Source organism: Chanos chanos, chromosome 9 (assembly GCF_902362185.1).
Source record: "Chanos chanos chromosome 9, fChaCha1.1, whole genome shotgun sequence".
In the NCBI taxonomy this organism is placed as follows: domain Eukaryota; kingdom Metazoa; phylum Chordata; class Actinopteri; order Gonorynchiformes; family Chanidae; genus Chanos; species Chanos chanos.
The window spans coordinates 7,926,910-7,942,116 of NC_044503.1; the positions used below are offsets into that span (position 1 = coordinate 7,926,910).

Below are 15,207 nucleotides of genomic sequence, written 5' to 3' on the forward strand. Positions count from 1 at the left end.
ACTACCACAAAATCTCACCAGCTTAATACTTCATACCACAGGTGCAAGCCAAAAAAAAAAAGCCCTGCGAAACATCAGTGGCTCTGCATTTGCTCTATCGATTGATGCAGTACAACAGGAAACAGATAGAAGAGCTGCTTGTCTCAAATCGATGACTTCCACACCAACGCAGTCTAGAACTCTTTCTTTCTGTTTGATACGCGCGTATTGTATGTTTGGTTTTTGTTTTTTTGTTTTAAATTATTTTCCTCCGCGCGGTTTTAAAAGCTCGGTCTAACGGCTGAAGAGATCTTTCTGAAGTAGCGATTGAACGTTTTCGCGGGGGGACGCGCGAAGACACGAGCGGCGGGGGGGGCGGTCGGCGGGCGAGACGATTATCGCGGAGAAGGCCTTAGCCCGGAGAAACGACGAATTCCCCCCTTCGAAACGTTCGGGGCGGAATCGAAAGCGGTGGTGTTGTTTTTGAAAACGCCAAGCGACCACTTGAGCGCTGACCTTTGCATGCGAGGACAATGGCCGTCCATAATGAGGGATTAGAAGGATTGTCTGGCCACCCCAGCGCATGAGCTCAATCTTTCCCCCGAATCCTTCCGCAAAAAAGGGAGTCAGACGCCGAATTAAAAGGCACTGCCGCGACCTCCTCGCGAGCGCCTCTCTTAAGCCGGGGGTTTCATGCCTCTCGCTCATTCTCAATGGGCACGGGTCACAAAGTTTGCGACCCCCCCCCCCGCGGAATCAGACGGTTTCTGAGGGCACGCACTCTCGCAGTGCGACCCCATGGCAGAAAGACAACTCCTAATTTTACACACTTAACTGCCATATGACATCCATCACGTACATCCATTACAGACATGTTTATGATCTGTAATATGCCATCTGGCTTAAGAAGATCAGGGCTGGCTACATATAGTAACGCAACAGTAGTATTTTATAATCACTGTGCTAAAGGAATGTGAATGAATGTATACAGCCTGTTGTCTCTTCTGCTTCATTCTCAATTCTATGTGACTGCTGACAAAACATTAACTACAGAGCTGACAAAACATTAATTCACAGGCCTATCGAAAATGAACTTGTAACTGATTGTATCTGCTAGATACACCCATAATGAAATAACACAGATTATTGCATACTGGCTTTATCTACAACATAGATTACAATCCATGCATTCAAAGTTGCTCTTACAAAATGAAAATATATAAAGCAGTCCCTTCATTAAACAACAGCTGGAGGCAAGTCTAGATCCCAGAGTGGAAGAGTCCATCAATAACTGTCACAAAACAGAGCGCTGTGGAGCCAAAGAGCATGCAAACTCGTCATCTCTTCCCATGTGAAAATGAGGGCTATCAAAGCTGTTACCTCAACTCACCCCCTACCAAGCACACACACACACACACACACACACACACACACACAGGCACAAACACGCACGCGCGCACACACACACACACACACACACACACACAAACACTCCATCTCGCTTACATACAACCACAAAATGTGAAAGTGGATTTAGAGCGTATGGTCACAACACAAACAAACAAAAACAGACCTTAAAAAAAAAAAAAAAAAAAAGGAAATGGCAAAAAAAACAAAAACAAAAAGATCTACGTTAATTTTTGATATTGCGTTTCCAGAGAGCGCATCCTTTTATTTATTTATTTATTTATTTATTTTTTGAAAACTACCTCGATCTGTTTGGACTAATCTCCGTTAAACACCGTCTATCAAGCTTGACTGATTTGCAGGCTTTTGTCTTTTCAATCATGCTGATAGCCTAGGCTTTGATATAAGCTTTGATACAGTGACAGTCAACTCTGTTACTGACATCTAACCTTAATCCCCTCCCCCCAAAATCCGAACACAAGCAAATCAGAGGTTTGCGAAGGCAATGTGTCCGCGCTGGGCAGCCGTTTCCATGTGATGATACTCCTCTTTTTTTTTTTCCTCAAAGGCAGATTTGATTGCATTGTAGTGTGCAAGGCTATACTGGCATTCAGGATCCCTTTAGGCCAGTAATTCATTTAGAAGCACGTGAAACAGTATCTACCCCAAGGTACCCCCCCCCCCCCCCCCCCCCCCCCGCCAAAACAGTAATGAAAGTTAAGCACAGAAAACAGTGTTTCCGAGAGTGATTTTGATTACAAAGAGCAAAGCCAACTAAGAACCAGATTTAGCGTTCAGTACATCTGAACATCGTTTGCTTGCGCAAGACCGACAGAACGACCTAATCAGCTCATGACATAATATGTTGACCAGTCGCTATCCGTGTAATTGGTTTTGCTGAAAAGTACAAAGGTAGTGGTAAACCAGCCCTCTGTTTCTGGATTCCGCCCAATGGTCGTGTCCGCTGGACGCTTTTGGAGGAAATAAAGACAGAAGTATCTACATGTGCAGCATCTAACAGCCTCGTCTTGGATGCAAAATCTACAGACAAGCATTAGACTAACAGCAAAAAAAAAAAAACTCTGCTTTGTGCCACTGTAATAATATCTGCTTATCAAACATGCAGACAGTACAAAATCATGCAAGAGTCAGAACCTGTTTGCATGATGACGCAACAAAATCAAATTACACTGAGCTGAACATGAGCAGCGTAATTCAATTAAAACAAATTCGTATGAAAGAGTTTAATGTATCCGATTTTTATGTCGTTGTTGTTGTTATTTGTTAGGTTTTTCTGTCATGAGATGTGGCCATCCTCACTGTGAGGATGTGGGACGTGACGGATCTTGTCACGGAAGGCCGATCAATCTGATCTGATCGAGAAGATCGCGCAGCGCCGCCGGAAGGCCTTTATCAAACCGTCTTTAACCGACAATACTTTGCGTGTCAGTCAGAACGCAGCTTGAGTTCCATAAACGCCTTCCCAGCTGCTGGCTAACGTTTACTGTTGTCAGCATAAGGGAGGATTATCTGAGGAACATGGAAACATGGCAGTCTGGTGCCTTCAGTCTTTAGAGATTTGATGTGCATTGTTATAAATAACAGCAAAGAAACAATCTGAGTTGGGGAAAAACAGGTACAAAGCTCAAGTCCCACAAGCGGCTAATTAAAAGATGGGCGATGAGAGCCGGAGGCCTCTGTGTTTCCCTCCACATGGTTCAGTGTTGACCAAGACAAACAGTAACTCTATGCCTGCATCTCTGCTAGCTTAATTACATCAGGGCTTTAATTGAATTGGGTCTTGACTCTAACAAACCAGTTCTAATCCTGGAGAATCCTTGAGAAATGAACTAGGTCTCCTCCTCTCTCTGCTACTTTCTCTCTGCCAGGGGACAAAAAAAAAAAAAAAGCAGAGAAGCCCAAATCAAATTAAATCTACTTTCAAATGGGATGAATAATTTATTCGTCCAAAAAGATGAGGATATGGAGCTTTTCAATTATTCAGCAGTCAGAACTGAATTTCAGAACTAGTTGGTTCTCATCCGCCCCAGTTTAGTAATTCCGTTTTTCGAAAGGGGTTAAATCACGCGTTTCTCATGATTTTTGTCATCTCTCATAGGGAGGCGGAATTAATTTACCGAATTAATTTGTGTGATACACAACCGGGCATTCAAACGTGGCTCAATTAAAGTGATGAACGGTCTTAAATCTGGCTGATGACTAAAGTATTAACGTGTTCTTGAAATTAATCCTTTTTATTTCACACAAAGCTCAAAAATCTCTCACCTCGTTTCCCCATTGAAATGTCACGGGGTCTTCTAACTACATTATGAATCACATTTAAAGACAAACCTGATTAAAAAGGAAGAGAAATGATTCGAGGTTGTTAGTCATGAAGAAGATGAGCGATTGGAAGTTGATGATATTTCTGTTTTGAGTGGTTTACTCAAAGCATCGGCATCAGAATTAGTACATTTTGCAGCTTTGATGTTCTGTAACTGCTAAAACAATATAGATATGATGTTAAAATCACTAGGAGAGACAAATCACTCATTCATTCATGTTTTCAACAGAAATCACAGTTTGTAGAGAAACAATAGCTATGGGACTATGAAAGAAAATTACAGAAAGTCATAATCTGCAAGAGACATCTCCCATTTTACGATTTGCTGTGCTGTTGACGGTCGTCCTGGGAGAACAGGTAGCGGCAATCGCCCAAATCCTTCACCAATTACTCGTTCATCGTCTACAATGAAGTTCGTAAACGTAATCCGTGTTGTCTGACGACAGCTAATTGTTGGCACTGCGGCTTGTGCTTCTCATTAGTCTGTTCTGAAGAAAGCTCATTTTACAGAAGAGCATCGCTCGTTAATGTATGTCAAAATGTTCAGCTTCTCTGTAATTTCTGGGTGGTGAATTGAATCTGAATACCGATAAAGACCCATCTCTGTCAGCTTACAACAATTATGTGCTGTTTATTCATCTGCAACTGCAACTCAAGTGTAACTCAAAGTCCATGAAAGCTGACCCAGATAGGAACAGCCTCAGCTTAAAATCTCTGCCAGAAGTAAGGGGGGACAGTTCGTCTGCAAAAGGAAAAAAAAAAATCTTTGTTGAGAAGTCCCGACTTAAGAACGGCGAAGCCTTCGAGCGGAGAAGACAGGATAACGATGATGTCCCTCTCTGCTTTCTCCTGACAGTTACATTCAATTACATAACCCCTTAGCCAGCTAATCTCTCTAAATCCCCGACGTGCTATGACAGAGTCCCCACTCATAGGTTTGAACAAATCCTGTTCTTTAAATTCTGAATGTGTTTTCTGGAGGAGGGTAAAATACCCTCAGACGAGTGCGTTAATGGAAGACGCTGAGAAAAGGCTCGGTGAGACGTTTGGAAGGTATGGTAAATCTGGGAAAATCCCAACGGCATTTTTTTAAACAACACTGTAAAATTTTGGAATTTACAAAGATGTGTCACCTCCTCTGTGTGACCTCCCAGAGTTACCTTTGTAAGCAAAAAAAAAAGTTGGCAGTTTCCTGATGCGTAAAATATGAATGAGAGTAATTACAGTTTTCTTTAAAAGGCAATTTAGACATCGCAGCTACTCATATACCCCATACCAGAGATAAGGACAGTGCAAACGTTTATTTCTTAGTCATGAAATCCCTTTGACTCTGCAATGGGTTGTAAAGTCATAAAAAAAAAAAAAAACTGTTTCATCCATGGGTTCCAAAATCAGATAACTTAGAACATTTTTAAACGTGTTTGTTTCAAGTATGCTATGACCTACAAAAGTCTTGAGGAGTTATTAACACAGTATTGCTATGTCAAAAAGAAAATCTATGAGCATAGACTAACAGAGTGAGGAAAGGCGTAACCCACAGCCATGGAAAACAGATTAACAAACGGTCATTAAATTACAGTATCTACTGACTGAAGACCAACAGTGAAGATGCCTATCAGTGGTGGAACTGTGAAGCAATTCCTCTGGCCTATTTCTGCAGAGCTGCGCTCCAGAGTCATATTAGGTCACAGCCAAGCGTTGACGTGTCCTCCTCCGTTCTCAGCACAGCGCTCTTTGGCTCAGATCCTAATTCACAGAGATCCCTGTCTGGGCCTGTAGCACAGTACACACACACACACACACACGTACTCACAGTGTTCATACACATACAGCATATGTATACGCGTGCGCACACACACACACACACACACACACACACACACTCACAATGTTCATACACATACAGCATATGTACACACACACACACACACACACACACATACAGCATATGTAGACACACACACACACACACACACAGAGTCTACACAAACACACACACGCACACACACAGTCTGCACAAAAACATAAACACGCACACGCACACACACACACACACACACACACACACACACCTTTGCGGCCTGCAGCCACTATCCTCGCCTTTCAATCCTGACACTTCTCGAGCCCGCCGATTTGTGCCGGTGCGTGACAGCACAAGAAGACTAACGAAAGAGCATACACTGTCAGTGTCATCTGAGTAAAGAGGAGGAGGGGGGGGGCAGGATGCTCTTAAAGCTCTAACCATAAAGAAAAGCGCTGATGAATAGACGCACTGTGTTCAGTCAGAGGGCTTTCCTACGCTTCGCACTGGGGGGATGGGAGGACCACGAATGAATTGTGCGACGAAAAAAAAAAAAAATGAAATGAAGTCAACAAAAGAAAGAGGGAGTGAGTGAGGGAGAGGGAGAGAGAGAGCGAGGTCGCCGAACATGGTTGGTTCCCATAGGCAGAGCGGAGCCTTGGACGCCTCCAGCCATGCTACAGGTGTCTGTCCCGCATGAGTATTCTTGCATCTCACCTCAGCACAGCTTGTTTGACGAGCTGACACACAGAGGAGTAACGGCGTCCCGCGGTGGGGGGAAAAGATTCTACAAAAGATTCTACTTTAGGTATTAGGAGTCACTGCTAAATGCTAGTCACTCCATTTATACGCTTTTCAGCAAGTTGAATAACATGCCAGCAATAACGAATAAATGGAGCTCCCATGTGACTGTAACAATTCATCTACCATATTCATTTTTGACTCAAAACAAACGCGTTGGTCACTTTATCGAAATAATAATAATAATAAAAAAAAAAATCAATATTGCCACATCTCTCATGATGCAAAAAAAAAAAAAACCAACAAAAAAAAAAAAAAAACCCAGCATATAATTTACTTTTGATTTGACTTTTATATTTCTTTGTTTTGGAGACGAAGGTCAAAGATGCATTCATCTCATGTCTGGGACGAGTGCCTCGCGGAGAGATTTCAGGCCAAAGGCAAAGCCCTGTCCAGGGCCGGGAGAACGGAGCCAGAGACTCTCCCCATGGGTGTCCCCCACCTCCACACTTCCTCTGTATCTCTGCATTAAGAGCAGTTTCGGTGTTGACAGTGATTTATTACGCGATACTCCTCACCGTCTCCCCTTAGAGAATGACAGCGGTTATAGACAACTAGCGTTAAACCAACCAGTGGTTTTTAACTGTCTAACATAAGCTGTGAAAATGTTTTTGGTAGATTTGGAAAAAACACGTGAAGAGTTAAACGTTGATTTGGAAACGGTTATAAAAGTCAGTTCCAGCAGTACAAAGTCTTAATGATAACGTGGCGACATGGTGCCTTTCATCTCCAAAGGCCAGTTTTCTTTATGTTATGATTCAATAGAAGAAAAATATCATTTTCATACAGCATTTTGCCCATGGGGGGGGGGGGGGGGGGACCTTACTGATACCCAGTTCATTAATCAAATCAAATGACTGTAACCCAGAAAAATGTAACGTCGTTTTCCATGTGAGGGAAAAAAAACCCAAAACAAAACAAAACTGCAAACCAGGTTCATGACAAACTCGAGAGACACGAGAGTAATTGTGACCGCAGTTATGCTACAGGTTGGACATATTTGAAGTTCCTAAAAAAAAAAACAAAAAACAAACAGAACTTTATCATAGAGAAGAGCCATTACTCAAACAGCATGTCAGCTAAACAATGAACAATGCAGGTGAAATCCAACAGTACATCAGCAGAACTGTGTGAATTCTGTTTGTATAACTTTCAAAGAGAGAGTGTTCTACCTAGCGCCCTTTACATTTATGTTGCCGTGGGGATTTCAGTTAAAACGTTCGCTGAATAGACTGTATGTAGGTGTGTGTGTGTGTGTGTGTGTGTGCGCGTGTGTGTGCGTGCGTGCGTGCGTGCACTTTGCCATCATAAATTTAAATAACCTATTCAATGCACAACACACTGATAACTAATTAAATGAAACTCATCCTTTCCATTAACATCATCGCCATCGTCATCATCGTCATTGTCATCATAAATATCAACATTTTCCCCTTGAAACTTTTCCCTTATTCTCACAGAGGTGCAAAATATTGGTCAGGGCTCTTTGCAGTAACTAGAGTCAACCCAGTGGAGAATATGGTACAACAGTCTTGTGCACTAGGAGAGGGACAATATGATGAACAGGATCTCTCTTTCATGAAGACATGCCCTCAAGCAAAAATTCATGTCCGCTCTGAGAAAAGTCTCTCTGGTCCCGGGCCGCTACTCTGTAGCGGTGGTGAAAAAAAAAAAAGAAAAAAAAAAAAAGGGGGGGACCAATCGCTTATCTTTGCAGTACCGGAGTTTCATTACACCACATGGATCTGGCAGAGGCTCAGCTGGATTCCAGATAAACAGTGAAAGTGGACCAGTTCTCAGCCACAACATGCAATACATTGACTTCACACTAGAGTAATAGACTCCATTCTCTTTTAATTAAGTTTTGTCTGAAATATAGCCAAACATATGTCTTAGTTCTTTAACAGATCACACAGTTACGGGCTTAATATCAGTAAGCGCCGCTTGGTTGTGTGTTAAGATGTTACCCACTAATTTACTCAGGACTGCCTTTAGCGTTCAAACACAGCGAAGGTAAGGACAAACCATTTGTATCAACGCAGCGTGATTTTTTTTTTCTTTCCAGACTTAACTACAGCGGTCCGGTATTTGCCTGTTGAGGCAATTTGCAACTGAACAAATCGACATTTTCTATAGTAGGAACCAACACATCCTCATTGAAACTCAAACCCCTACGAGGCACATGCACTGAGCTCATCTGAAAGGCCGTCTGATTCTGGCAACATTTTTTTTTTTTTTGTGCACAACTGAGATGGAATCGAAGAGACCAACTATTGCTTTTCTCCCCATTTTGTGTCGATCACACACACACTCTCTCACTCGCTCGCACACAGACACACACACACACACACACACAAAAAGGAATCCATTTCAAACGGAGGCCAGGCAGTTGTGGTCAGTTTGTAAGACAGACTTGAGAGAGGCCAGACAATCAGAGAGAGCACCTCACAATCCAGAGAGAGTCGGCGGCAGGAGGGGAGCTATCCCTCTACTGGCAGAGATCCGTTCAACCGTTTTGCAGTACAGTCAGAAACCAGCTCTCACATTTAATCATCAAAAAGTATTTACGCAAATTTGTGAAAGAAGTGAATCAAATAACCTACTACGTTAGATAAGATTCTACGAAAAAAAAAAAAATTTCTGAGCTCACAGACAATTCATTCTACCCTCCTCGCATCTCGGCGGTATATCAGTAGAGTGGCAATGGTAAGAATGGTGAAATCGGTGTGAGGTTAATCTTAGGATAAACAGGAGGGATGCTTGGCCCACGGAGGAGCAAAGGTAGATTTACAGACCTTTTTAAATAAACATCGCACTGCGCCACGACAGCAGAATGTTTTTTGATTGCTTTCCAGTTGGAACTTTTCTGAAAGCCTTTCCAGCAGAATCTGCATTGCCAGAAAAGCAGAGGTTCTCCTCACAATGACCCTACTACTGACTGAGACAGCAGCCCGACGTCCGAGGTCCGCTTTCTTTCCGCGGACCCGCGACCGGTCCACTTTTAACGTGGCGCAACCTAAATGTACAGAGTTATAAAATGACAAAAAAAAAAAAATCAAAAAGCGTCGTAAAGAGTGTGACAAGCGATGCACATTGTAAGTGCTTCCAGATCAGGAAAGGAAAAAAAAAAAAAAAAAAAGCAAATGACTTCATATATTTGTTCAGACCGTGCTGCGGGCCAAGTAATTCACTTTAAGCATCATTTCAAACGTAAAACTCTTGAGAGTCGTTCTGTAACGAATTCAACCGCGTCGTTCTGAATGTACTCGAAAAAAAAAAAAAAAAAAGCGTCCCAAAAAAAAAAAAAAAAAGGTCTCCTCCTCTAATCCTTTGGCACAGATGCGGACAGAGAGTCTGCATATTCAGGTGGAATTTAAACAAGACTTTTATAAAGTAAATATTTAGGAATGCTCACCATTCTCCCTGCTGAGGAGCTTGGGTGTGATATGAAATGCAGCCAACCTTCCACAGACATCTGCGAGAATGACCACATGGAGTCCTCCACTCATGCCAAGTGTACCGGCTTTTATAACTGTGGGCCACTTTTTTCATGTACCCCCCCCCCCCCCCCCCCCCCCCCCCCCCCAGACCACCCCCCCCCGCCGCCCCCCTCCAGCCGGGCAACCGCCCCTCCCTCCTTCCCTCCCATGACAATCAGGCTGTCACTGGGACCAACACATGAAAGATGGAGCTCTACTTAGGACGTGTCCTCGTTCTTTTTTTTTTCCCCCCCAACTTCCTGACATAAATAAATCAGTGATTTCTTTAAAAAAAAAAAAAAAAGTTCACAAGACATGTTAGCTAGGCTTTAACACTCAGGAGAAGCCAGTAATCAAAATATGTTGACTGGCATGGAGGGGGGGGGGGGGGGGATTTTATCGTTGGGAACATGGCGGCAGGGACCCGGTCGTTCCATGGTTGTGCCACTCAGGGCCCGTCGCACGAAAAAAAAAAAAAAAATGGGGCACGCATTGCTCTGAGGACCAAGTGAGCAAACGTTTCCCAACCCCCAAGCCCCAGTCATGGTGGCTTCAGAGCAGGACCAGTGGAATACTCAGCAGGGGGATTCTGATGACCGGAGGGGGGGGGGGGGGGGGGGGGGGGGGGGGCGTTGGGGGGGGTCTGAGAGTCCGCTGGCGGCACTTCAAACACAATGTGGCCAACTATGGAGAGGGGTGGAGAACTTTTCAGAATTAATTAAAGTGGCTCCTATTTAGACGAACAGTTTAGCCATCCGTTTGGTTTGTGGAGCCGAACGAACATAACTTTGCTTTGGCCGACAGTAAAGAGAGCAGACCTCTAAAAACTTCTGTGTCTGTCTTTGCAATGGCGTGAAGCCTGCACACGTACAACTAATGTGAAAAGTGCATTAGGAAAAGTTTCTGCAGAGAGAGAGAGAGAGAGAGAGAGAGAAAGAGAGAGAGAAAGAGAGAGAGAGAGAGAGAAAAAAAAGATGTAAGTACAGTTGGGAAAGAGAAGGCTCATTAATGCACATAAGAGACATGATGGTTATCAGAAAGAGCTTAAATTTCACATATGTTGCATTAAAAAGAAAGAAGGAAAAATAAAGCGACGAAACCTTTCGCTCTGTAGGCGAAGTTTTGGATGGTAAAATATTTTGGCAGCCGGAGTGCGTCTCGGGCCCAGTGCTGGGCTCTCCTGTGGGGGACTAATTGCAGCTCTAACAGAATGAATCGATGAGAAATGGGGGCAGAATAGCTAACTGCCAGTGTTGGAGAACTTAGACTCCCACATTTCAAACAGATACCAGAGCACATTGGCAAGCATGCTTCACACACACTGGATGTGCTGAGATTTCCAAACAGCGCTGGCTCTCAAACTGAAATTCAACAGAACTGCAGATAGAAACTTGCAGGTCCATAAAGCTATTTAAAGTGAACTTCATTTGATCACAAAAACAGTTCAGAAAAAATAGCAACAAGGCAAACAAACAAACAAACAAACAGAAGTAATGTCACCAGAATCGGTAATATGGCACTTTACAACTGTCAATTCACATATTTAATCCCCCAAAATATGATAACGTAATTAAAACACTGTAATTGCATATCCAGCAGTATACTGCTGATACAACTGTATCATACCCTGATTCCCCCATTTGTATTTATTGCTTCCTTTTAAAACATTAAAAGCTCTTTCATTGCCTTTTGAGCTCAGATTTGGTGTAAAGATTTCGGCGCATATAATTTTGACCGAATCGGGGGACATCAGCAGTGTGTGATCCTGCAGTCCTAGCTACGAGATTCAATATCCCTTCTCTGCTAAACTAACACGCGGCGTTTAAAACCTCCAGAACTAACACTGGTAAATATTCTAAAAATTGAAATAAAACAGACGAGAGCAACCATCGGCGAAGTGCTTATTTTCGTAAGATATACAGAACTTTTGGGTTTAAAAAAGAAAGAAAGAAAGAAAGAAAAAAACACTGCTTTCTGGCTTTAACGCATGTTAAAGTCACTCTGTCTGTCTTAAACATATACCTGCACTTTTCAAAGTTTTTTTTTTTTTTTTTAAATAGAGCCTCGATACTTCAATGGTTTCATTTGTACGTGTTTTAGTGAAGGCAGACTTGGCACGGTGAGTGTGAAATAAGCTTAAAGCACTTGTGTGAGAAACAGTCCTGTCGAACGGGCACGACACAGGGGCCTTTCAGGATGCCAGCAGAGCTGCGGTGGATTCTGGCACACGCCCTGCCTGCTCCTGCTCTCTCTCTCTCCCTCTCTCTCTGCCCAACACACTCACCCGGGCTGCGGCCAGTACCTCCCTTCAGTCTGAGCACAGTTCTACACGGCCAAGCCTTACTACCTCGATCCCAACCCAGTCCGCCGCCACAACATTAAAATACAGGAGAGACCTCAGAAGGAACAGAAACAATGCTCCTCAATGGAGAACACAGCTGGTCTACAGTCCTAAGAACTCAAAGCAAGAATTACATTCAGTGCGTAGTGCAACTCTGGATTAATATTGCAAGTCCTCCATCAAAATAATGTTCACAGCTCTCTCTCTCTCCTTCTCTCTCTCTGTCTCTCTCTCACTTTCTCTCTCTCTCTCTCTCAAGATTACATTTGATTTTAATTGCGCAGTTACAGAGGGAGCAAACTTTAGATATTTTTTTTTTCCTAGTTGTTTTAGGTCGCAGTTGTTAAAATGAGAATGAGACACTTTTGAATGAGCTCAGAAATGCATCATAGTATATTACACCATTCATACAGAATGAGCTGGTTTAAAAAGTAGATAGAAGACTAGGAAAAAATAAGTTTCAACACACACACAAAAAAAGGTTGATCGGATACTACCAAAAAAAAAAAAAAAAAATCTGCAAATTGTAAAAGAGAGCTTAGATGCATTGCCAGCGTTGAAAGGTGGCTCTCTGGAAAATTAGTTGCTAACAAATTCGAATATTTAAAGATGAGTTTCGCAGCTTGTTTGGTTCTTCTCCGTACTTATACACAGGGACTACACTAAGACCGTATTCACTGTCGGACTTTCTGTCCCAAATCCTCAAGCCAAAACCTTACTTAAAAATACATCACAAAAGAACATGACCCATATAATGGCCAAATTCCTAGCCATTGAATAAGGTTAAGTGAAATCAGTAGAAGGGTGCCGGGATCATCTTTATAATTTTATTTCACGCGATATCTAGGGCATTCAGCTACCTTTGGGCGTCCAGCTTAACAACTGTTAGCAACCAGTATCCCAAATTGACATTCAAGCTGAATTCGGAATAAATATTTGGTGTAAATTCACAGCGCAGAGGCAATATTTTGCTACAGCACTTCAGAAACAGTCAACTTTATAAACAGCTGAAAATAACAAATACAATATTCTCCCTAAAATGACTCATAACTCAGGAGCAGGATATACAGTGCATTCAACACATGGCATTGGAAAAACAAAAAGGAACTTGTTACACAACAGATGAATAAGTAGAATGTTTACTAAATATTTTCAAGCGTTCCTTTTTGCCCTGAATCTATCTACAAACTTGACTGTTTTCAGTCTGTAGCCATTTGAAAGTTTTCTGTTTTTCTTTTTTTCTCTTTCCCCCAGAAAAAGAGCTTTAAACAAGAGGCACTGAACTTTTAAAAAGACACTAATACACGTTGCATTTCAGAATGTGTTTCATCAGAGGTAAGGTAAAACTAGCTATTTCAGCAAACTAAAATTTCTCTCCCTGATTCATGCCAATATAGAGCACAGGTCATCTCTGCAAGGAGTCGACCTTAAAAAACCACACACACACACTTCTGCACAAGTTTTAATCCCGCCATCTGACACACGGTAATAAGAATTATTATTTAATCAAATCGTATTATACACTGTAAACATTTTAGTGCTGATAAAGCAAAAATACTTACTTGTCTTAAAAAATGGTTTATCTTGCTTAGAAAAACATTATTTTACTGGTATAGAGTCGAAAAATCAACATAAAAAGCAACATAACACCATATCACTGGTTAATATTCTTAACCAACTTTTACATAATATGCTCCACATTGCTGAAAAATGTAATAGTGAACTACTGTGTTTTTAGAGAGGGATTGTTGAACAGATTTCCTATCTGTGCACTTTTAACACATGCATTAAATACTCATAGCTGCTTTTTCCTTTACTGTTATTTACTTGATCAACAAAACATCGGGCTAACAGAACCAATTTCCAAAATAAACATATAAAAAATGAGAATGTACATTATAAGCTATTGATATACAACTATTCCATATTTATCCATATTTCAGAAACACATTTAGCATGTTTAAAGCCTTTAGTCGTCCAATGTAAAGTGAAAAATAACTCTATCTGTTCTTACATGGGAAGTCATATTTATGAGATTTGAAATATCTGAAAGTGCTTTTCACTACACAAAACTTCTAAACTATTTTGCTCAAAGGAACACGTATGACTTCAATATGTATTAACTCCATTACATGTTACGAGGTGTAAGGTGGCCCGTCAACTTTCTGTCAAGTTAAAGACTAAATAAAAGAAGACAATTGGAAGGTTAAATAATGTTAAAATATTTTCTTTCCAGAGAGAAATTTACAGAACTAACTCCAAATGACAAACCAATGTTCTAGCCTGTCCGCTAAATAATCCAAATATTATATCTACACTCTGTAATTTTGACACGTAGAAAAACTTTTTATATCTATGTGTAAATTGGCACATACATTTTGTTTTCTTGCGCACCATCTGCAACTTAGTGGATGAATTCAATAACCGACTATCGTTCGAATTCATCGAAAAATTCTCCTGAAACGTAGTTGCAGACATAGCACGACAATAGATATTTCGACAAAAAATCTTTAGCTATGCGCTGAACAGGCGGTAATAACACGTAAAACTTGCAGCGAAAGAGCACTTCCAACTCGCTCTGCGAACTACACAAACGCTTAGCCCGCCCTTTTCTAAACTGAAATCTCGTCTGCATATACTTGCACTGAAGCCACGTACAGTCAACACAGGCGCACAGTCAGAATTCGGCAGCATGAAAGAAGTAAACGGGTTATTTACCTGAGTAAGACAGAGAGGAGAATACATCATGGTGAAAAGGAACGTGTGACTTGGCAAGTGGCAAAAAGATGGACAAGTTACTGGATCATTTTTCACAGTTAATCATGATCATCATCATCATCATGAACACCATCGTCACATCTGACTTCAAGTCAACGTCCGTTAACGTATCAGGCTTCCAAAAAGAATGAGACACCAGAAAAAGCAAAATGCACAAATACTGGAATGTAAAACTGAGAAGTTTGTATAAAAACAGAGAAAACTGGAAAACGTGGAGGGTCGGGCAATCTGTTCCATTTAGGAAATGGGGGGAGAGAGAATCAAAGAAAGAGAAAAT

At 41.7% G+C, this 15,207-nt stretch overlaps 1 protein-coding gene across 2 annotated transcripts in view; it reads right to left on the minus strand.

Annotated features, from left to right (window-relative positions):
* The window catches only part of nfic (nuclear factor I/C), a 72,745-nt gene extending 57,830 nt beyond the window's left edge, over nucleotides 1-14,915 (minus strand). For both annotated transcript variants that reach the window (XM_030783759.1, XM_030783758.1), the window contains exon 1: nucleotides 14,871-14,915. In XM_030783759.1, coding sequence (XP_030639619.1) covers nucleotides 14,871-14,900 — 30 coding nt within the window. In that variant the 5' untranslated portion in view covers nucleotides 14,901-14,915. The remainder of the gene's footprint in view (nucleotides 1-14,870) is intronic.
* Between the last annotated feature and the right edge of the window lie 292 nt (nucleotides 14,916-15,207).